The 23,644-nt window shown below is 38.2% G+C and overlaps 2 protein-coding genes across 2 annotated transcripts in view; one reads left to right on the top strand and one right to left on the bottom strand.

The window, feature by feature from the left end:
- Nucleotides 1-23,644, bottom strand: part of LOC114457462 (triadin-like) — a 67,415-nt gene that overhangs the window by 36,453 nt on the left and 7,318 nt on the right. The gene's annotated exons all lie outside the window — the stretch shown is intronic.
- The window catches only part of nkain2 (sodium/potassium transporting ATPase interacting 2), a 107,422-nt gene continuing 88,267 nt past the window's right edge, over nucleotides 4,490-23,644 (top strand). The window contains exon 1 of the mRNA XM_028439291.1: nucleotides 4,490-5,526. Coding sequence (XP_028295092.1) covers nucleotides 5,473-5,526 — 54 coding nt within the window. The 5' untranslated portion in view covers nucleotides 4,490-5,472. The remainder of the gene's footprint in view (nucleotides 5,527-23,644) is intronic.

Below are 23,644 nucleotides of genomic sequence, written 5' to 3' on the forward strand. Positions count from 1 at the left end.
GGAATAAACAGTATGGTTTAATTGTAAATTTAAATAGAATTCGGCATTTTTGAAATTTCTAATCCACCCAAAAATCTTATTTTTATTTTGAAGGCTGTTATTTAAGCATATAGAACATTAACCTAGAGGTCAGTGGCATCTTTAGGCCTAAAATATTCTTAAGCCACTCACCTTTAATTGAAGTTGTTTGGAACGCTGCTAGATACAACCTATAGATTTTATTACTAAAAGCTGTTTAAAAGATGCAGAAAACGCCCCAAACTAGACATTTTATTACCTGCATGAATAAAAACAACTTTTTGCTTTCATCGATCTGATTTATTTGCCTCTAAAAATGCTTCAAAACTGTCCAAAGGATAGAAAACTGCATAACTCGACAATAAACACCCAGACTGTGCATCAAGATACTTCATCGTCTCGTCATACACCTGCTTTTTCCTGTACATGGTCACGTGGGAGGCCACGTAACTTGCTCTTTCTTGTGCAAAATGTTGGCATGCGCGTTAATTTTATTTGACGGATTTGATGGATTTCACATTTTCGATGCGATTGGTCATTTGTCCACCTGATCACCAGAGGTTTATTTCTTATCGGCCAGAGCTTTTCAGACACAAAGATGTTTGTCGAACATTGACCGTGTTTGGTGCATTTTACCAATGAAATGATGTGAATGTAGAGGGAAAATAGGCAAAGAAAGGCTGTCTGTATCAAGCAGGAAGTTGATATTGATTGAGGGACGTCTAATGTAAGATGATAAACCATATAGACGGTTGAACGGGTGGATGCGTCGACATGTGGCCTTGGGGTATCAAGTATTATACATGGGCTTGTCACTCAAGATTAGAGGCCTAATTAAACTCCTGTCCCACTGTGTGGTGAATGTGGGTGTGTTTGTGCATAACCGTTTGTTTGTGTGCACCTGAATATGTGTGTGTGTGTGTGTGTGTGTGTGTGTGTGTGTGAGGGCTAGGCTCTGGCAGAGATTGATGGTAAGGGGAAAGCCGGCCATTATGTTCTATAGCCAAAGCAGTGATAGCCTCTCCACCTCTGTGTCTGTTTAAGCTGCTGGCCATTTTATAGGCGTGGCACTGGTGACCCCGCCCCCCCTCGCCCCCAACAACATACGCATTGAGTTTTCTCTTTAAATTTAGAAACAAACAGCTTCTTTATCAGCCATTTTGATGCAAAGCAGATAAACAAAAATAAAGGTAATTTATAAAATGAACCAATCACCAACTAAAGGTTGTTGTTTTGTTTTGTTTTTTCACACTTTTGATGAAATTCTTGCGCTTCTTCCAATTGCAGCCCTCATCACCAGCTGTGAAAGGCATTTCAAGCGTTCTTTAGGGAAATTAAGAAACGAGGATAAAATAATAATCTAGAAACACAAGGCAGGACAACCCGCTGAGAGGGAAAGCTGTCCAAGTGTGATAATAATAATAATAATAATGGTGGTGGTGGAAGGACACAGCCATGAGCAGCTGCTAACCGACCAAAGCAGCGTCTCTCTCTGTCTGTTTGTGTGAGTGAAAAAGCTCCACCGCTCCCTGCTGAGCAGAACATCAGCCCCGTCAAGCCACACACACATCCGGAGGGCGAACCTTCACAATAAAAGCCTGAAATCTTCTAGGAAGTTGAAACGGAAAAGCACAACTGTCAAACATCTTACAAGATGACTTGTCTTTAACATTATTGTGCCTTAGTTTTAACATGTTGACTTTTAAATTAGTTGACATTATTTACTACAAATTTCCTAAGATAACATTTAAAGCATTTAATAAAGCAGTAGTTCCCAAACTTTTAGTGTCCAAGTCACACCAAAGGACAAGTAAAAATCTGAAGGCACACCTATTGTGCAAAATAGCCTTTATAACACGTGTTATCACTCATGTCTTGTACAATATCTGTAAATGTGCACAATTATTTACTAATGCCAAATAAAATGTGACAAAGACAACTATATTACTCATGAAATATGTATTAATGAAATATATATAAAAAAAGGTATAGAGTTTGCCTCTGTATTATGCCGGCTTGGGCGGCGCCCTGTGACCCGGGCTCTGCGGTGTGGCTGGGCCCTTTGGTGGTGGTGGAGGGGGGCTGTCTTGGGCTCATTGCGCGGGCGGCATCAAGGAAAGGCGATCTGGCATGCTCTGAGGTGCTCGGTCGGTGCACCTGTCGGCCGGCGGGGCAACTTGCAGCGTCCCCTTGGTACCCTAGGTGGCTATGGGTGTGGTCGTCGTCCCTGGGGGCGCTGCTCTCGGTGCTACTTCCGTTCTGGGTCCTTCTGGCCTGAGGTCCGGTCCCTGCTGGGCTAGGGCCTGCCCATTTGGCGCGGCTCTGGCCGTCTGCTGGGCGTGGGGTCAGTGGCGGGATGCGCTGGGTGCTCGGCTGCTTGGGGCTTCCTCGGATGTGTGCGTGGGGGACGGTGGCTGCTTCCTGGCCTGGGATCTCGGGGGCGCCTGGGGGGCTGCTCGGCCATGGGGGGTCACCTGAGGCTCCTTGGCCCCCACTCCTTCTGCTGGCCTGGCTGCATCTGTGGGCCCGGGGCAGTTCCTGGGTTTGCGGTAGCGGTGTTTGCACATATACTGGTCTACGATGCACTGGCACGCCTTGGGATGTGGGATAAAACTCATACTGGGCATAACTTTAGACACGTTGATTCCAAATACCTGCTTTAGGTGCTACCACTCACTCATTCCCCCTGTCCACAACCACTAACTTTATAGCTAAGCTTCACACACAGACTGGGTTGATTACACAACATAATAAGCACAATATATTCTACAACTTCACATCTCACTCTCACTGTAAAATAATCTATTCTTCCCCAAACTTTCTGTTTCCTACCTTGAGTCTCTCCTCCCTGCTCCCTTTCCCCTCCCCCTCCACCTAGGTGTAACACTGCTCTCCCTTTTTATATCCTCCCTATAATAAAAGGTATCTTACCCTTCCTTAGGGAAGGCTAGTGATGGTCACAATTAAGCAATAAAATAAATCAATTTATTTTATTGCAATAACAAAACATGCACTGCTGTCTCATAATGATTGCACTTCTTGTAGTGTTGACCTTTGACAGCACGTGCAGACAAGTAAAAAAAAAAATGAAATTAGTGCATACAAAGTAGTAAATGAAAAAATAATTATTTTGTGTAGTTGAATATTGCAATAATGTTAGAAAAAAGTCCTGGGGCACACCGTTTGGGAACCACTGCAGTACTTTTTCAATAATACATTTTTAACCCATTTTGTTGAAAATATGTCGCGATTGGGATAAATTATTTTACTCTTTAAAATGTGAGAACCACTGCTTTAAATGGAGGATAATCTGTGGTAATTGAGCAATAGTCCGTACTAAACACGGCTCGGTAATGCGTGTTTTAGCTGATATCCGCAGTTTCTGAGAAATCTATGTTTATGTATGATTATTTTGAAATGCAAAAAAATACCTAACTAGTCTTTTACTATGGTCTACTGCTGGTGGTCATTCATATACATTAATGTATATAAGTCCCTCCTTCGTCCTATAGACCCCTATACAAATGGAAACAATTGCCGACTGCGCCCAGCCAATAGGCTTCGACTTCCTGCTTTTGAGACTGTCAATCAAAGTGAATGTGGAACTGTGCACGGAAACAAGGCCACACGTCACAACAATAAACAGATAAATATGATTTTGGCTCTTACCTGACCCATAGACCTATAACAATGCGACCCAATGCGACTTTGTTATGTTCCGTGATGCGCGTGAAGAAAAGTAGAGGCGTGGCTTCTGGTAGATTGGCAGAGGAAGTGGAGCTGTTTAGGGCGGGACATTGAGACGTTTCTCAGAAACTCCGGTGTCACTGTGTGAGTTTACCTTGTGCTGAGATCGATTATGAGCACGTGCACTACCGGAAAAATTATTTATGCTACTTCCACTTAGCTTTTTTTCTACTTCCGACGTGCTGAGATTAAAAATTTGATTTCAAAGCTATGGTTCAAAGCTAATATTATTTGACGAGTGCTGAATGGCTCCTTTTCTTGGGGAAAAACGTGCAACTGCTCAATATACAAGGAAGGGCGAAATTATAATGTATTCTATGCAGTTTTTTTATTATTACATGTATTGAGTTTGTATTAAACAAATGGTTTTATAATTTATTCAATGCAGTTTTTTTTTTTCCTATTATTACTTGTATTCTGTTTGGATAAAAATAAGGCACATGTTGGAAAAAAAAAACATGATTATAATAAAACTCCATACGAAAAGAAATAATTTATTTTCCAAAAAGACATGATTGTTAATTGATAACCACTGGATTTTATTTTGAAATCAGCTCCTCACCAGAGTCCCGTGCAGCGTCACGTGTGGCTTGACTGTAGCCAGGCGGGAGACGCCCCCCTCTCTCTCTCTCTCTCTCTCTCTCTCTCTCTCTCTCTCTCTCTCTCTCTCTCTCTCCATCCTGGTTCCCATTGTCTCCTCTCTTCATTTCTTAAAGACGAGCCTGAGACGACACACTAAAGTTGGCTTTTTTCTCCTTCCATCGCCACTTGGACACTTACGACAATCCTTTTTTTTCTTTTTTTTTTTTTTTTAAATTATTATTTTTATCCACTTGGTCCTTCTTTGATGTATGTTGTATTTTTTCAGTGTGTGATTTAATAAGCGCAGTTTAAAAAAAAAACAACAAAAAAAAACGTGTTTGTTGTGACGGGTGAGGCAGGGAAATAACCAGGGGAGGACCGACCACTTGTCTTGTGTTTTGGACCTGAATGGGAGATGATGATCCGGATGAACATGTCTTTTTTAGTGCTGATATAATCTCACAGAGGCTCCTGGAACTGGACGATCCCCAGCAACATTTTCCTCTTTTAATCCCCGTATTCCCCACACGGACCGGGGGAGGGAGAGATCTGTAACCGGGGCTGTGTGTGTGATGCTGCCGCTTCGTGCCCATCACTTCCCCTGAGGCTCCTCTGTCACTTTTTCTCCTCCTTAACAGAAAATTAGCCCGTGCAAGTGAAAGTGATGCCTAATCGGATTAATCATTAAGAGATTTCTATCTGGACGGATGATCCCAGCAGCATCCACTCTGTATCTTTATCTCTGTGTTGGGCTCTCATGTGGTCCACGTCGAGAAGGATGCAGTTGTTCATTGTGGTCCAATGATGATGTTTGGGCAGGGGGATTGTGATGGACTAGATAGTTTATTATTCTTCATAATAATGTTGTGTTAAACACTCTGTCAGATGGACTTCAAAAAGAAGACTTGGATCTTTCCCAATGCCAACCCAGACTTTCCATCCTTGATGAAGTCAGTGCCATTCACTCCCCAGAGCTCCACACTGTAAGGGGCTGTGCTGCTCTCTCTGGCCCGGCAAAGAGCTGTTGAACCCGGGGCTGCCAGCCAGCCATCAAGCCCTCCTTGAAGGAGAGTTTTTTGGAGCTATTGATCCACGTGGAGGACTAGAGAAAAGGAGGAGGACATCATGGGGTGCTGCAGTGGCAGGTGCACCTTGGCCTTCATCTGTGGCATGCAGCTGGTAAGTGTTGAGAATTGAGATTACTATTGATCCGGTGTGAGAGGAGAGAGAGAGCAGATCAATCACAGGGAAGAGCTGTTTTCCCTCTGTGAAATGGAGCGAGGTCTCAACAAACAAACGGACAAACAAGTAATCGTGCGTGGACATGGGAAGATATCACACACTGTGGTCAAAGTGGGTGGATACATGGGTGGGAGAAGAGAGATTACCTAAAGATAACAATCAGAGGATAAAGATTTCTAAGAGAGCCATGCAGATCCGATACTGGGTTTTTTTAAAAAAAGCTGATATCCGATTGGCAGATATTGGCCGATTTATGAAACAAGAACATTGATATACACATGATACTGTGCATGAATAAAAATAAGCAACTTTATATAATACTGTCAACATAAAGGCAAACTTGTGCAAACTGTATTTCCGGAATACAACCTATAAAAGAAATCGACCGAATAATTGGCTAGGCTGTCGACCGATATCGATTAATTGATGATAGCTAAATTCGGCAGCACTAATTAGTTGTTCAGTTGTGTGATTGAACCAGATTGGGTCGTGTTCTAATTTCTATACGGTCCAGATTTAAAAAAGGTGATGAATAATTTGAATATGATTTCCGTGACATAGAGTGATTCGAGATATGTGACAGACCGTTGGGGGGATGGAAGTGACGGATGGAGGCGGTGAAAAGAATGAGATGTAGGTGGGTGTTTAACACAAGCACATGACACATCGTTAGCCTCGTAGCGTAACTACAAACCTTGTCATGTGACTTAAGGAAAAAGGCGATGAGGGTCAATATATATGGATACGTGTGCAAACAGAGAGAGCTAGGAAAGTATTTAGTTGAACTCAACGAACTGGCAGCCTAAGAGTGCAGATTTCTTTCTTTCATCACTAACTGTGTCTGCAGACTAGAGTCAGACATGAGGACCAAAGGGAGGGAGGGATGGGTGTGGAAATGTCTTCTGGGAATTGTAAGGAATTGCCAAATTGTTAGCTTGTTTCAATCTTTAACAAGAAATGAAAGGCCAATGAGGAAAAACATCATTCGGCAAACCTGATGTTTTTTCACCTTGTGCTCTCTGGAAGCCGTGCTCATGCAAATATGGAGTGAAACATTTATTTTTTCCAGAGATTTCACCACAGATGAAACAGAAGAATCCTAACCTGAAGCTGCACATAAACACATCACAACATTTGCATTAATGTTCCCCAGTTTCTCTAATGCTGAGGTTCTCAACCTGGGGAGCAAATCAGACCAAAAACACAGAGATGCAGATATATGCCTGTGTTGTTGTTTGGGTTCGTAGCTGTGAATGGAGTTAAACATGTTTATTTAGCAGAAGCAATAACCACATGCTGTTGTTTGTGGTGACTCAATTGTGTGGGCAGACTGACTGATTGAAACAAGCATCACAGGCCAACTTCACGTTTTTATCTCTTAACTTGTTTTTTTTTCCCCCTTTCAAACTAAGACCATTTTCTGACCCGCTTGCTACGTCTTTCAGGATCAGTGATTTGTTGCCTCAAATGTGATTATTTTAGACAGGTTTTGTTCAGTTTATCTTGCTGCTAAAACATGTTGTGCATGTTACTGTGTCCATCTTTTTTTTTTTCCTTGCCAGTGTTTCTAATAATATATAATCCACCTACATCCATCTTATAATATAGTCAGTACCTCCGACGACCACATTATCAACATTCATGTTAGCGTTTAGAATAATGACCAATCTGAGCATTAACACAAGAAAAAAGAATGAGTTTAGTCTTTGTAGTCCTCTTGTGTGGGTTTTCTTGAGTTTTTAGACATTTTGTATGGTTTTGAATTCATTTTCTCTATTTTCTTGTCAATAATGCAAATTTTTGTTGACTTTTTGTGCATTTGTTGAGTGTATTTTTGTTATATTTTGCATTATTGTTGTTTTTTTGTGTATTTTTCTGTCATTTTGTGCAATTGCGTTGGCATTTTGTGTGTCTTTGAAGTCTTTTTTGTACAAGTTGTTGTTTTTGTAGTCATTTTGTGTTTAAGTGGTTGTTTAGTGTGTCTTTGTTATCATTTTTGTCTACTTTTGTTGACATTTCGTGCATTTTACTGTCATTTTCTGTGATTCTGGAGTTTTGTGTACTCGGTTGGGCTTCATATAACTTCCAACTTCAGAATATGTGGTTGTTTCAGTTTTTGCAACAAAAACAAAAAATCCTAAAATAAATAAATGTCACTTATCATTAGTTGTGGTTAAGATTATAGGAGGATATGTTTAATGTATGGGGCGCAGATTGTAATGTTGCGCATGCTAAAATAAACAGCAACTTTTCCCAACATTTAGCAACATTTAAAAAACGAATGGGAATTTTTAAATCTTACTTTTGACCAGATTTACTATTTAATATTTGTGAAATTTGTGAAAAAAACAATTCTTGTAAAATATAATGTTGATGTTAAATATAATGTTAAATGTTATGTTTGAATCTAAATTCTGAATCTTAAATCAAAATGTTAAATGTTAAATCTAAATGTCACGGGTGAAACTAAATATTTAGCTATTATTCTAATTCACCTGACGTACCAAACTAAAATCTCATTTAGATTTCACATTTAGCATTTAGATTTAACATTTGTATTTAAATTTAACATTAACATTTAACAATGAGAAAAGTTAAATATCCCAAATTTCACAAATATTGCTGTAAATCTGGTCAAAAGTAACATTAAAAAATGAAATAAAAAATTGTTCATATTAATTTGCAGCTTTATGTTGTTTTTACTCAAAACTAAACCTTGCGTGTATATTCAGCCTAGCAGAGAGAGACGTGATTTGATCCATAACCCTTTGCTCTACGGTTTAGTGATTCAATGCTTATACATCACTTCATCTAAAGACTTCCATCCACAGATGTAAGCCTCGGATGCAGCTACTCAACTCTCCACATGCTGCAATTGAGCTAATCTGATGATGACACAACAGAATCTGTCACTTCTGGGTAGGAAATTGAAGATATTGGCAGAAAGTGTACCTGCGTATCCGTTGATCCCACGCTGTGATTTTAATGACCTTTAGCTTTATGGATGTGTTGCTGGTGCTCCCAGTGGCTTGCACTTTGTCATAATACCACTAACAACCTATCATGGTCTCATGCTTTGGTTTATTTTGCTCCTGAGAGCAACCTATTCTTTCACTATTGTCTGCATTTCTGCTATAGATCAGAAGTGGGCAACCTTTATCATAGCGGGGTCACAAAAAAGTTGTTTTCTGATCTGAGGGCCACATTATCAACATTCACGTCTGCATTTAAAATAATGACCAATCTGAGCATTAATACAGGGAATACAGGTGTCATATATTGTTTTTTGTGGTTGTTTTGTGTCATTTCTTTGTCATTTTGTGCTTTATGTTGTTGTTTTGTTTGTTTTTACTGTTGTTTTTTGTGTGTTTGAAGTCATTTGGCGTATTTTACTCTATTACCTTTGTTTTTTGTCATATTGTGATTTTGGAGAAATTTTTGGTGTATTTGTTTTCTGTGTTTTTGTTGTTGTTTTGTAATTTTATAATTTTTCTCTCATTAAGGGCTTATGTTACGAAGTGAGATTACCTCTAATAGCACTAACTTCCAGGTTTTATTCAGTGTGTGCTGGACTATGAAGCTCGCTAGCGTCTTATGGAGCAAAAATCACCATGGTAACTTATGCTGAACGGCTAGCCTGGTCGGTTTTGTTGTGGCTAGGATCTTACCGAGTGCTAAAGCCCCGCCTCTTGACCAATCAGTTCTCTTAGAAAGGTAGCTGTCCAATAAAAGGTGATGTGTGAACAGGAGAGAGAATATTTAGACATCGATGCAATCCTTTCATTTACCGATGGCATCATTTAGAAGATTTATATCTCATGGACTGATCTATAGTCAGCTGATGAAGCCTGTGTCTCGGTATCTGCAGATGGGTGAAGTCAGTGTGTGTGATAAATAGGTCTACTTGAATAGAAAAATGTGTGTGCTGTAATAAAATGAAACTGAGCGCTGTCCGTTTATCATCCAATGGATTAATATCATAATAAATAATCTCACGCTTTATGCATTAACAGTGTCAGCAGCTTCCTGCCTGGGTTCTTTCATTCCTGACTTTTCTGTAACAACAGTGTTGTTTTTGGTCTGAATTATGGATTTGAAGTGTTCATCATTTTAAACTTAAGCTGAACACCTAACCTGGTCGGGACCAAGTTATGAAGTGGATCAGAGCGAGTATAAAAGCTCCGCCTCTGTTCCATCATTGTAAAAAACGGTTGCTATGCCAAGTTCTCCATTGATTGGTCAGACGCTGCAATCTCCACCCCTTTTAGGTGAACGTGCTGAAAACACTTGGCTTAAATTAGCGTGTTGTTATCGACCGTCGTAGGACAGCTTCTCTTTGACAGAGGCCGCACAACATTGGAACAAAGGCCACCAGTTGCCTCTGTCTGCTATAGATGCTTGGATTTATACACCTGGAGGACTACCCTCACTTAACTCTTGATTCATATGAAACAAAACATTTGTTATATTCATATTCTCTATTTGTATGCAATTACTTGATATATATGTAGGTGTGAGTACAAGAATGTGGTTAGTTTCTCTTTGTTATTAATGCTGTTGTTTTATTGTTTCTTTTGTTGAAGCAATAATACTATGTATCGGTCACAATATCTGCAGCTACACAACAGAGAAAACAGAAAGAAAGATTCTTCTGCAGATATCCCAGGAAATGCAGATTAGTGCATGAGCCGGAAGCAGAGCAGAGGTTTAGACAAAGTGCTGTAACCCATCACAAAATGAATCCCCACATTTGTTCAAATAACACAGATTTAGGAGGTTGTTGTTGAAGATCTTACAGAAGAATGTCCACTATGTGTGTGTGCAGGAACAGAGGACATACTGGAACGTAGCAATGTGCATTACCACAAATGCATAAATAAACATGTGAAAGTTGCTGTATACATTAAGCATGCAAACTGAGGACTTATTGTCATGTTGAGAAAAGACTTTGTTAGCGGAGGAATGAAGGCTTGTGTGTTTGGAACAAAAGGGTGATACAGAATTTGACTTATTGCTTTTTGAAAGAAAATATATTAGTCTTTTAAATATTACAAGATTAATAATATTATTATATCTTAATATAGTGTGTGTGTTTGTGCGAGTAAGACTTACACAGAGAGTCATTTGTCTAACGCCGTGGAGCTAGTGCTATGGCTATGCTTTTGTTGGGTCTTTTTCTTAAGAATTCTACATTTTGATGGTGCTTCGAGATGACTATTGTTGTAATTTGCACTATACAGTATAAATCAAGTTGCATTGAATTGAATATTCCATGCTATAGTAAACAACATGCGTTACTGTTGTAGTAGCTAGCTTAGCCAGCTAACCTCACCTCTAGCTCAGCTTAAAATCCAATGATTCTCGCTCTCTGTCTCACTAATTTACACAGATAAAGCACCCTTGTGTTGGAAACCATGTTATGACCAAAAAAGAAGTCAATTGGACACACTTATGTGTAATTTTTACATCGATTTAAGGCCTCTCAATGGTTCCTGCTAGTGCTACTACCGCTAACCGCATTGCCCACAGCTCTGATTGTTAAAGCAGCCTCATTGACCACAAATTAAACGACAGGCCTTTTCTCTGGCTGAGACCCTCTGCTGGATGTAATTGTTTTTGCTGTGTGAGTTTTCCTTCTCAACAGCCAAGCCCTGCAGAGAAGAAAACAATACCGGCGAGTGTGTCCTATGTAGTGGAACTGACGTCTTATGCAAGTCTTAACAGTGGTTTTTCTCCTGCTTCATTAGCCAGGGTAATTGCTAAGAGGTGATGTCACTGTAGGCGAAAGCACAGATCAATGGTCCTGGTTGGTGATACGTCTGCTTCTGCTGACGTCACCATATTCTAACAGGAAGCTTCCTGAAATGAGTGTGTGTTTATTCATTGAGTGTTAGAAAACGTTAGTGTTGCGTCTGCTCTGTCAACAAACTTAATTACGTTCTTAAATGTCATGGCACTTTGACTCCTGGATCTGCAGACTCATTTTCAGATTGAGGTCTTCTACAATCGTTGCATGCTGTGGCTTCTCTACATCAGTGGTTCTCAAACTTTATTTTTGGCTCAAGTACCCCTTTTTCTTATTCCTGAATCCATGTACCCCCCTTTGTCCGACTACGACATTTTGCTTAGAAAACTATTTAAAAACAATTATAGAACATAGTGATGGAATGAACGAGTGAGAACACGCATTTTATAGAATCTCATTTTGTAAAAAGGTGGAAAGAAACACTATTTAGTGCAGTGGTTCCCAACCTTTATGGGATCGTGACCCATTTTGATATTAAAGATTTAAAGCGACACAAAGACATTTTTTTTCCAGAATTAATTTTGATCATATTTGAGTTTGTATTTTGCTGCATTTTAGTTTAACTAGATATTAGGGATGTAAAGATTAATCGTGAGGCAGTTAAAAATCGATTCAAAGGTGTTACGGTTCATATCGATGCACATTAAATTTCAGAGTATCGAAATTGAATTGAAAATATATATATATATATATATATATTTTTTTTTTTTTTTTACAGCAAATGGCGCTATCTATTTCGAATTAATTAAATTTAAATTAAATTTTCGATTTTGAACTCACCCCCATGTTTTAAATCAGAAATGGAAGCATTTTGGCTTCCCAAAGACAAAATGAAAAAGGTGAGAAAGAAAGAACATGTGAAATCCAAGGCAAGAGGGACAGAGAGGAAAGGGAGAAACAAGAGAGAGAGAGAGAGAGAATGAAAGCCACATTTAGTTTATTTATATTGTTTTGTTGATATGGGATTTGTTTTAAAGTCCAATTGTTATGGCACAAAATACATTTTCAGTTGCACTTTTAAAAAGAAAAGGAACTATTATGCAGTTTTGCATAGTTCAGTCACCATTTGTCAACAGTCTCATTTTGTAAAATAAATAAAATAATTTGTATCATGAACCCAGTATTATGAATCGAATCGTATCGGGAGTTGAGTGAATCGTTACATCCCTACTAGACATAGTATAGTATAGTATAGTATAGTATAGTATAGTATAGTATAGTATAGTATAGTATAGTATAGAATTACAGTTGTTTATTATTGTGTGTTGTAATTAATTTCAGGTGACCCCACATGGGGTCCTGACCCCAAGGTTGAAAAACACTGATTTAGTGGGTCCTGAATAGATTTATTTCTATAGTTTTTATTATTTTCGTCCATATCCCTTCTGGGGTGGGGCCATAACTGACACTTTATATGTTCATTCCCCCCCTCTCTCTCTCAGGTACCCCCTGTAGTGCCTTTGAATACCCCCATTTGAGAAACACTGCTTTACATTATCGTAGATCTTTTGTTGGTTTTAGTTGTGATTTGAAAACGTACAACCAGGTGTTTAAGATTCATGGCTACATGTGATAGTTTGATACAGAGCTGGCCCTGTACGGGAACCCTTTAATTTAGATTCACCAAAGGTCAGATTTGGCTGAGATTAATCAATCTTTGAGTCTCAAACACAAATTTTTATCATGGACATTTTACCGTCTTTGGTTATTTAGTTTAGTCTCTGGAGGAAATTTCTAGAAGAGACGCAGGTACCGGCCAACAGATTGCATCACTCACTCTGACAGTCTTAAAAGGCTGCAGGTGGCAGTTTGGCAGCTTCATCGTAATCCACTTTACGTTCAGCATCTGACAGATTAGGCATGAAAAGTGGTTTGATGATTTATTCTGATTGACTCAGAATTTAAAGCTTAATGTATTCTTATTTACCTTTCCAGGCTAGACCCTCTCTAGGGTGTCCTAACGTCTCAGTCAGTCTTTCTATTATTTAAAGGGACAGCTCATCAAGACCTACCATTGCAAATAAGAATCAGCAAATGATAATGATATTAATGATGATAATTAGGGCAGGGACAATGTGCTTTTGTACCGATTGCAGTTTATCACAATACCTGGGTGCCGATTCTATTTATATTGAAATTGATTCATTATGTGTTGCAATTTGATTTTAATTTAATTATCCAAAAACTTAAGTGAAATCATACACTTCAAGACACAATATATGAGTCATAATGCACTGCACTACATGATATATGTAAGATATGGGAAAATAAATAAATACATTGATAAATAAAATAAAATGTAATGATTCTGTGGAAAATTATCAGATTTTTTTACATTGTCAACATTTTTTTTTTTAAATTGATACATCTTAAATCACTGTTTTTTTCCATCTCTAATAATAATAATATTGTCAAAGTCAGTGATTCTCAACTGGTGGGTTGGAACCCAAAAGTGGGTCGCGGACCTATACTGAGTGGGTCACGAACAGCTGGTCAAAAACAAATAAATACTTAAAGTCTCTCATGTTGGACTTGTCTTTTATTTTGAAAGAAACTTTTCTTTTGACAGGCATGCTGTAAAATGCATGTTGCACAGGAAAATATATAGATTGATGTTTTTAAAAAGATTATACGTTTTCAACAGCTAATTTTGAACAACTCAATTTTGTTGTTTGAATTCTAAAAAAAAAGAAGTGTGTCGCGATTTAATGACCGTAGCAAAATGTGGGTCCCAGGGTGAGACCAGTTGAGAACACCTGGTCTAAGGGACTTTTCTTTGACACCCACTGGGGTCAATCGTGAACAATGTTTTAGGTGCCCCTGCCATAAAGTTTGCTAGGCTAAGGTAGAGAAAAGTTCATGTGTACCAAGCCATAACCTTGAACACGACAAATGGCTAAGGAGGCTAAATCACGTTAACAAATGTAATAACTCCACTGGTTGAGGAAAGCCCAAAGCAAGAGCGATCCTCATTTTAATCAGGCCTTTGGGGTCAAAAAGCAGTGGGATGAGTTTTGCGTTTACTTAAAAATGTTTCGAGATGCTACTGAAAACCTTGAATTGTGATCTTGTTATCTCGTCACCAACTGTGCGGTTTATGGACAGTAAAAGCAGATATTTTAACACATTTGGGCCAAACCAAAAGGACAGAATAATTTGACCTCTGCCAATTTTTATTATGTCTCCTATAGGAAAGAAATCTGTTATTGTGGCGACCATGGCTCAGGTCTTCTGATTGAGAGGTTGGGGGTTCCATCCCAGTCTATGCGTCGAAGTGTCCTTGGGCAAGACACTGAACCCTAAGTTGCTCCCATTGGTTGACCAGTGCCTTGCATGGCAGCTCAGTCCCATTGGTGTGTGAATGAGTTGATATTATAAAGCGCTTTGGTACTGCTTCAGTGTGGGCATGAAAGCGCTAGGTCCATTTGCTTTTGTAAAGTATGCAGATGCTATTGCATACTCGGCAAGATCTCATGGGCAGAACGCCTCTCACTGGTCGCCACGTCCCTACCTGAGTATTGACGAAAAGAGAATTTTCAACAACAAAGAGCCTTTTTTTCCTGCATGCCAAAAATCTGCTGAAATGAAGCTGAGGGAACTCTCAAAAACATAAAAAAAAAAATGCAATTCTATTCAAACTGATGGAGGCTAGGGAATAAAATATTTTGGTATCATTGCCTGAAGAGTCCTTCACATTTCAAAGTTAGCTCATCAGGAACTCGCAGCCTGCCTGTGGGGATGGTTTTTACTCGTCTTTGTTGTTGCATCACTTCATAACACCAACAAGATGTTTGAGTGAAAGTGATGACTGAATAATCCAGTGGTTTGATCTGTAACAGACTTTTACTGTGACCTCCCAATGGCTCATCATGGGGTTGATGGTGATGGTGCTAATGTTGATGGGACGCTAATGATCTCATCATTGTCAGTGTTCATTGAATAGAGCCAATGGAGTTCAATTACAGCCTTGTAATCTCAGTCATCCAGTGGAGGGCACAATAACTAAATAAGATGATCATTGTTTATCTAATGGAGAGGGGAAAATGCTGTTGTAGTAAATATGCAGATATGTAAATTTGAGCAGATTTTCAATTGCATAGTTCTGTTGATAATAACGCTTTTAGTTAAGCAGAATAATTTCCCTGCGGGGGAATTAGCTGGACGTAAAGTGGCCATAGGCTTTCCGTGACTGTTTGTCTGAGGCTAAATAGATTACCTTTTCAAAGGTGTGAAAGAATGTAGAAATTGTTTCTCTGCATGTTCCTATCATTTGTGTATTGCCTGATTGTAAGGCGATCATTTGAATGCATAGAATACAAGACAGTAGAATGTATTTGAAGTGAAGGAAACATGATGTATTTTGAACACGTTTAAAGTTCTGTTCACACTCTCAGTAGAACTGGCAGATATTGTGTGTCCAAAATCAGTATCACCGTCTTTGTATTGTAAGTGCATTTGAATTGCCGTATCACCAAGCTTGCACTGTTGATAATTTCTAAGTGACTCCACTCAAAGAGTGTTTTGATGTGAAATAAGGTCCTACTAACAAGCATAGTCTAAAGATGTCCTTCCTCTTTGCAGCACATCGTTGAGATAAAAAAACCTCTCTTATCTTTTATGTTCAACACTGCTTTCAACAAGGGCCACACGCAATGTCTGTGGCTATAGATTTTCTGTCTCTCTCTTTTTAAATGGTATTTGTCAGTCTCTTTTTTGCTTTTTTGTTGATATTTTATTGTATTATTTTCATCTGAACATGGGTCTCTTTTCAGAGCACACACACTGAACAAAAACATTTCTTTGGCTGTTGTTGATGAGGTACTTTCATTATGCCGTCTCTCTCCAACCTTGGACCTAAAACCTTGTAGACAAGATCTGTTGTGATTGAGCATAGGAAGGGAATGTAGCCACCTTAAAGCTGCAGTTTGTAAGTTTTTTTTGGTTTTATTTGGTCAAAAATCATAGTCATCTTATTATATTGTATTGCATTTTGTAATCCAAAGTGTTCTTCTGATGAGCTGTTTTAAGCATTACTATTGGCTGCTCGAGTTGCTCGTCAAAACTGAAGGCACGTTCTGGTCTTCTGGATCTGAGAATAGGGACAGTCACTTGGCATTATATTCCAGCTGAAGTCTCCAATGCGGCTTTTGGCACAGCGGTTACACGGCAAAGCAAGAGGAAAAAGGAAGACCAAGGTGGAGAAGCAACAGAATAAAGGCACAAACGTGTTCGCGGAGTCGGTGTGTGCAGCGAACAGCGAGCGATCCGCTTTCAGTCAGCGCAGTCCGCCTCGAGTCAGAGAGAGAGAGAGTGAGAACAGACGGAATAAATAGCTTATTAAAAATGAATTAAGGTGGAAAGAACAGAGCCATTTCATCTGCGGTGTGGACGGAGTGTGTCTGCTCCGATCGGCTGCTGCTCGACTGCTTGTGTTTGAGCAGCAGCTGTGACTCTGACCTTCTTACTGTCCTCGTGGCAGCGAGTGATACGTGCTTTCATGTCTCTAAAACATAAAAAAAAAACCTCTCCAATAGCACAAGGTAAAGTTCCTACATTTGTTACTAGTCTTTATGGAGAAAACAGTTGCAAATAGTTCCACAGTGTGCTCGTGCACACGAGTTTTGGGAGGGGAGGGGGGCGCGTGGACCGCCTCACGATTCTACAAACCCCAGCTTTAATAGGAGATCATTTGACGGATGTCATTGCGTGATAAGTGCTCTTTGCAGATTGATAGTGTTGTATCCAAGACCAAGACTTGCCCCAGACCAGAATACGTCAAGACAAAGATCAATACTTTTTGAAGTGGAGACAGAGTCAGGACCAAGACAATCAAAATTAAATTTGAAAACCATGACAAGGTTGAATAGTTAAAGAGCATTCTGTCTTTATTTATTTATTCATTTTTATTTGACAGACAAAACAAGGTGTCTGCAACTCTTTCAACATGTAAAAATCGCAAATCTAGACACATTTTGTTCAACTAAATTCTTGCCAAAAATAAATAGATATAAATCCTTGTATGTATGTAAAAGTCACTGAGAAGTCCAGAATGATTTGAAATATCTAATAATAAGATGTTTTTTGTCAGGTGAATGGGGTCTAATGTAAGTGTTCAAAGGTAATTTTGACTAGAAATAAAATGGACATGTGTGACTTTTCGCAGGTCTCTGACATATAAAGCAATCAGCGAGCTAACACTAAATGTTTTAAGTCAATTTACAACATGAATTATTAGGAACAGTTCCAAATGCTGCCCATCACATCAATGAAGTTGAAGAATATCAGTTCAGATTAGTTCTGCTGGTCCTTCTGTCCACTAACCCCAACCAGTCACAGCAGATGACTGCCACCTCTGAACCTGGTTCTGCTGGACATTTCTTCTTGTCAAAGGGAGTTGTTTCTTCCCACTGTTGCTAAATGCTTTTTCATGTGGATCTTGTTGGGTTTTTTCTTTGTTATTATGCATTTTATATTTTGATAAGCACATTGAGATGACTGTTGTAAATTGTGCTATACATGTATAAAATTGAATTGAAATTCAATTGAATCAGTGCTGGTCTCGATGGAAAATCCCAAGTCTGGCCAGTCTGAGACCGAGATAAGATTGAGACTTTAAGAATATGGTGTCAAGACCAAGACCAAGACCAAGACCAAGACCGGTCTCAAGTACTACAAGACTACTCATTGGCATTTTAAAACACCTTTTGTCATACATGTGTTAACATGTTTATTGTTGTGTCAGCACTGGTAAAAAACCTATTCTTGTGTTTAAGGGCTCAGCTAAGAAGCTAGTGATGAAACGTATCTTAGTAAATACACCCTTTCCCTTGATCATTTTAATGTTCCCATAATATGAAAACGTAAAGAATGCTTCTTTACAGCTCAGGAATTTTCAGTACTTAGCTATCAACACAAAATTAATCAATGCCACCTGAAACACCCTGTTTAAAGAAGAACCGATTACTTAACAGCAGCCACAGTCTTTAGTTATTAAATGAACTGTCTCCAGTAATTTATTAAACATTTTCTATGCACTTCATACTTTATCTGTATTGTTCAGACCCCAATACAGCGGTCCAATCAACTTGTATCAGGAAGCCCTGATTAAGTTTCTTGTAGCGTACAAGGACTATTTCTCCTGCTAGAATCATATCTACAGTGGTTGAACTCTGCTGGAATAATTACTCTGCTATTGACAGTCGGGTTCTTTTCGAGCTCTCGGGGCTCCGTGCTCCATGCTGTGATGCACTTTATCTGAGGTCACACAATGTATCTGCTCTAGTCTTGTTGGAAAGGACTTTTAATTACTCAGCTTGAGCTTTTTAAGGCCACAAACTGTTTCTCATTATTTCGGCGTTGACGTTTGTTGTTCGGACTCCATTATTTGATGCTTCCCAAATCAGCAGAAGAAGTACTTTTCTGGGCAGGTAGTCTGTTACCTTAGACAGAGTCTGAAAACTTAAGATTTAACGAAACAGGAGCCCTCTTGTTTGATGCCACCGTGTAAAAGATATTCTACCATGAGGCTTTTATTACAAAGATGTTCTTTCAGAATAATAATATAGCTCCTCAGTGTTCTCTTCAATTTTGTGATGGTTTGTGAAAAACTAAAAAGTTTGGCTGTAATTATAGCAGGACTTGACCTCAGGGAAAGGTTCCTGTTGTTACAACCACAAATGCATCAGTTTTATGTGTTCATTCACACTTCAGTGGCCAGCAATTACCCTTGGCAGAGTCATTCTTCTATTATCTATAAACATATGCAGAAAAAGGAATAAAAGTCCTATTAATTCGAAGGTCAAAGTACATGAAATTGGTAAGTTATCTCTCACTACGTTAATGTTTTCCCATTGAACGTACAGTCAAACCTTTGGCTTGATTCTTGGGGATTACTGTAGATTTAGAGCTGAGATGGGTAACTTCCCACAAAAATATGATTGTCTGATCCAAGGGCCACATTATCAACATTTATGTTAGCAAGTAAAATAATGACCAATCTGAGCGTTAATACAGGAAAAAACAAAGAGTTTTGTCTTCGTAGTCCTTTTGTGTGGGTTTTCTTAGTGTTTTTTTTTTTTTTTTTGGACCTTTCGTGTGTTTTTGAATTCATTTTGTCTATTTACTTGTCAATTTATCAATTTTGTTGTTGGCTTTTTGTGTGTTTTTTGAGTAGTTATGTGTGTTTTGTGTTATTTTGGTCTCTTTTTTGCAGTTTTCTGTCACTTTGTAAATTTTTCTGTCATTTTGCGCAATTTCGTTGACATTTTATGTGTCTTTGAAGTCCTTTTGTACATGTTGTTATTTTTGTAGTCATTTTGTGTTGAAGTGGGTGTTCAGTGTGTCTTTGCTATCATTTTGTGTACTTTTGTTGACATTTTGTGCATTTTGCTGTTGTTTTTTTTTTGTTCCTGGAGTTTGTGTGTTATGTTGTACTTCATATAATTTCCTGAATTACAATTTTGTCTTGGGGGCCGCACAAAATTAGACCCAGGGCCACATATGGCCCCCGGGCCGCCTGTTGCCCATGTCTGATTTATAGGGTAAATTTTTTAAGCCTAGCCAACAGTAATGCTTTTACTCATAGTAACATGTTGTGCTCATTTAAAGATAAGCTTGATGGTTTTCTACATGAGTTATGCTGTGACCTAATATGTGAACCTCTTGTGGAATTCTTCATCATGTTTGCGTCTCTTTGTGACATTATGTTCTACGCCTAAATGCATTTTGAGCAGAATCCAAGCAAAGAAATGCTTTTGATAAATTCTTTGCTTTAGACTTAAATTTCCAAATATCTCACAAAGCACCAGCTGCACTTGGAGCTCCACACTTGAGGGGAATTTCCCGCTTTCAACATTTAATGTAAAATAAACTTGCGCCCTTATTCTCACTGAAATTGTAGCATGTCTTTTTTTTTTTTAAAAGCATTTCATGTCTGTGAAAAAGGGGCAATGAATGCAAAGGGCAATCTTCCTGTTCAGTTATAAAAGGGGACTTAATCTTTATTTGTCCACTGCTTGGCTGAGACTCTGCGCTGAAAACATACACAGTTGATTTATTTGTGCAATAATCTCTGGGATATGGAATAAAAAAAAAGTTAAATCACATCAACTGTAAATATTATTTGCTGGGTTATGACCCTGCCACGACTGTTTACTGATGCGGGAAACATTATTTGATGAAATAAAAAATAAAAAATTGGTGGCTCTTTTCCAATTCGCTTCAAACGATTTACCAAAAACATAAAAAAAACAAAAAAAAGATGTGACTTGGCAATTATGGGTTTAAAAAAACATCCCTCGATGTTGATTTTCTTTTTTCATGTTTTCTGAGGGGAGGTTGCTGTGTTTTGTATCTTTAGTCGTGTTAACAGTTGAACAAAGTAGATGTCAGATCCTTTTATCGGTTTTCCTTTTAAAAACTGAAGAAAGAGCTTCAAGGCTATAATTGAGAACTGAAACTATTCTATTTGTGCGTATCCAAGCAACATAACATCAAAACATACTGGATTTGAACACTTCAAGTTGACTGATTGTGCTTCCTACTGCCACCTATTGACATAAAGTAAATGTATTCTACCTATGCTAAAGACACTGATGCTAATTTGTTTCAAAAATAATGGCAGCGATAAAAGCAATTAGACATCAAACTATAGAGAAATTCACACAGTTAGGTAAACATGGTTACCAGAGTCACCAAGAGATGACCATGGCTCTTTTTTATTGATTTGAGCTTAATTTTATCCAGTTTAAATTTGCCTTCATCCCAGTTCTGAGCACATCTTTAAATAATTAAATGCTGCATATTCTACATCAGGGGTGTCAAACTCATTTTAGTTCAGGGGCCGAATATAAAGTCGTCTGATCTCAAGTGGGCCACAGATTTATGGTGGGAAAACAAGCAATTTCTACATTAATTTCTCCAAGTTTGCACTTAAACGTATAAATTATACATAAAGAATGTAAGGCGCCAACCATGTCCAAGCAGTACGTGACAGATATCAGTCCCTGCAGGATTTCCTTTTTTAAATTTCATTGATTTTGTGACAAATTTTTATTGAATTTTGGGAAATTATGTCAAATGATTTCAGGGCAGTTGAACAATTTGAAATTTAAAATGACTACAGTCGTGTGATAAAAGCAAGGGGAAAATTGCCATCCTACAAAATATTGTGGAGTTTCATGGAATTTGTGTATTTAGAAGTGCTGAGATGTCTACAACTGAATTATTTGGTAATTTACACAATCGTTATTCTATTTTTGACTTCTTTTACCTTTTCCAGCGGGTCGAAGAAGATGGTCTCAAGCAGTGTTTCTCAAATGGGGGTACGCGGTGGCACTACAGGGGGTACTTGAGAGAGAAAGAAGATAATTAACAAATGAAAGCATCAAAATATCCCCGCGACCCTGTTAAACGGGAATAAGCGGGTAAGAAAATGGATGGATGGATGGAAGCATCAAAATATGGGTTTTAAAATGTTAATTTTTAGTTAAAAATGATTATCATACTAAATATTACCGACAACTCACAAAATGACAGCAAAAATACTCAAAATAAGAGAAAAATATATTAAATACCACACCAAAAAAATGCTTACTATTACCAACAACAAAGACACACTGAATGAGAGGAAAACATGCGCTACCACTACAAAATACACAAAAAATAATGGAGAAATATGCAAAACGACATAAACAACCAAACGATACCAAAAAACACAGACACTGAGAGAGGATTTCTAAAATAATACCAACAACAACACAAAACTGACAACAAAAACACACAGAATAAGAGAAAAATATACAGAATAATAAAAAGAACAGACAAACAACAACAAAACACACAAAATGATCCTGATTAGAACATGAACTGATAATACAAGAATCAGTTTTAGTCAGTGTTGGGTAAGTTACTCTAAACTTGTAATATGATTATATTACTAGTTACTGGGATAAAAATTTAATATATTTGTATTACAATATCACTGTTTTTTTTTAAACGTAACTGAGTTACTTGGAGTTACTTTTGGTCCAGAACACTAATTATATCACACTGATAGTGTTCAAATAACATCGGTCTAAGTTTTGTTTCAAATACTCTTCAAAAGCTCTTTTTTGTTCCCCATAAGTTATATTTAACTATAATAATAATCTTTTTTCCCCCTCAAATAATTGCAAACAGTGAGAAAACAAAACAAATATGCACTTAAATTAAATATGCATGTAACTTGAGTTACTTTAAATGTAACTAGTGATATGTTATCACTTTTCACTTTTGTAATGAGTTACACTACTGAGTTACTTCAAATAGGAAAATATTACTGTAATATATTACAAAAATAACCAATTAATCCCAACACTGGTCTTAGTCTCACATCAGGAGGGCTGTAAATGATAAAAAACGATGCGATTCTTTAAAATGTGTGTTATAACTCATTCATTCCATCATTATGCTCTGTTGTTGTTTTTTCACAGAATTCTGAGCAAAATGTTCTAGTCAGACATAAGTTGGAGAAAGGGGGGTACTTGAGTCAAAAAGGTTTGAGAACCACTGGTCCAAAGGGCCGGATTTGGCTTCGTACCTTGAGTTTGACGCGTGTGTTCTACATCAACATTTAATAGCCTCAGCAATGGAGAGCAATACATGGAACAGATCAGATTGTGTATCAATGGAGCTGAAAGCTGCTTGTGTATATACTTGTGTTTGGTCAAATGCTGCCGCCTCAATAGTTTCCTGTTGTGTCTTCGTGCCATTCGTCGTGTGTTCATTGCTTGTTTTCTCTCCAGTTCGTGTTTCTCACACGTTGTTGTTACCCCCCTAAAGGTGGAACACTCGTATTGTTTCCGAGATTCAATCCTTTTGGTGTAGTTGTTGCTTTTGTTATTGCCAAGATTGCAGATATTCTGCCTTCACAGACGTTTGGATCTCATTACATCAAAGGAGTGCTCGGATTGTCATGGTTAGTGGCTACAAAGCAGTGCTTTGAGCTTCATTATTACACATAGTCATGAGATGGGAGGAAAAAAGCTGTTTTTTTTAAGGGATGATTCTGTTGTTTCAGTGAGTTTAATTGTTTTTAGAAGGTTGTCAGGTGATGATGGTTAAATGAAACTCCGGTAACTCTAGCGACTCTTTCCCCATAGACTACCAAAGTACTTCTGATGAAGCAGCAAGACTTTATTAATATTTCATAAATGTGAAATAATAAAACAATCATGTAGACAAATTTTAGAGCTTTGATATTTCTCCTGA

This window comes from Gouania willdenowi, chromosome 24, assembly GCF_900634775.1.
Source record: "Gouania willdenowi chromosome 24, fGouWil2.1, whole genome shotgun sequence".
NCBI classification, from domain to species: Eukaryota; Metazoa; Chordata; class Actinopteri; order Blenniiformes; family Gobiesocidae; genus Gouania; species Gouania willdenowi.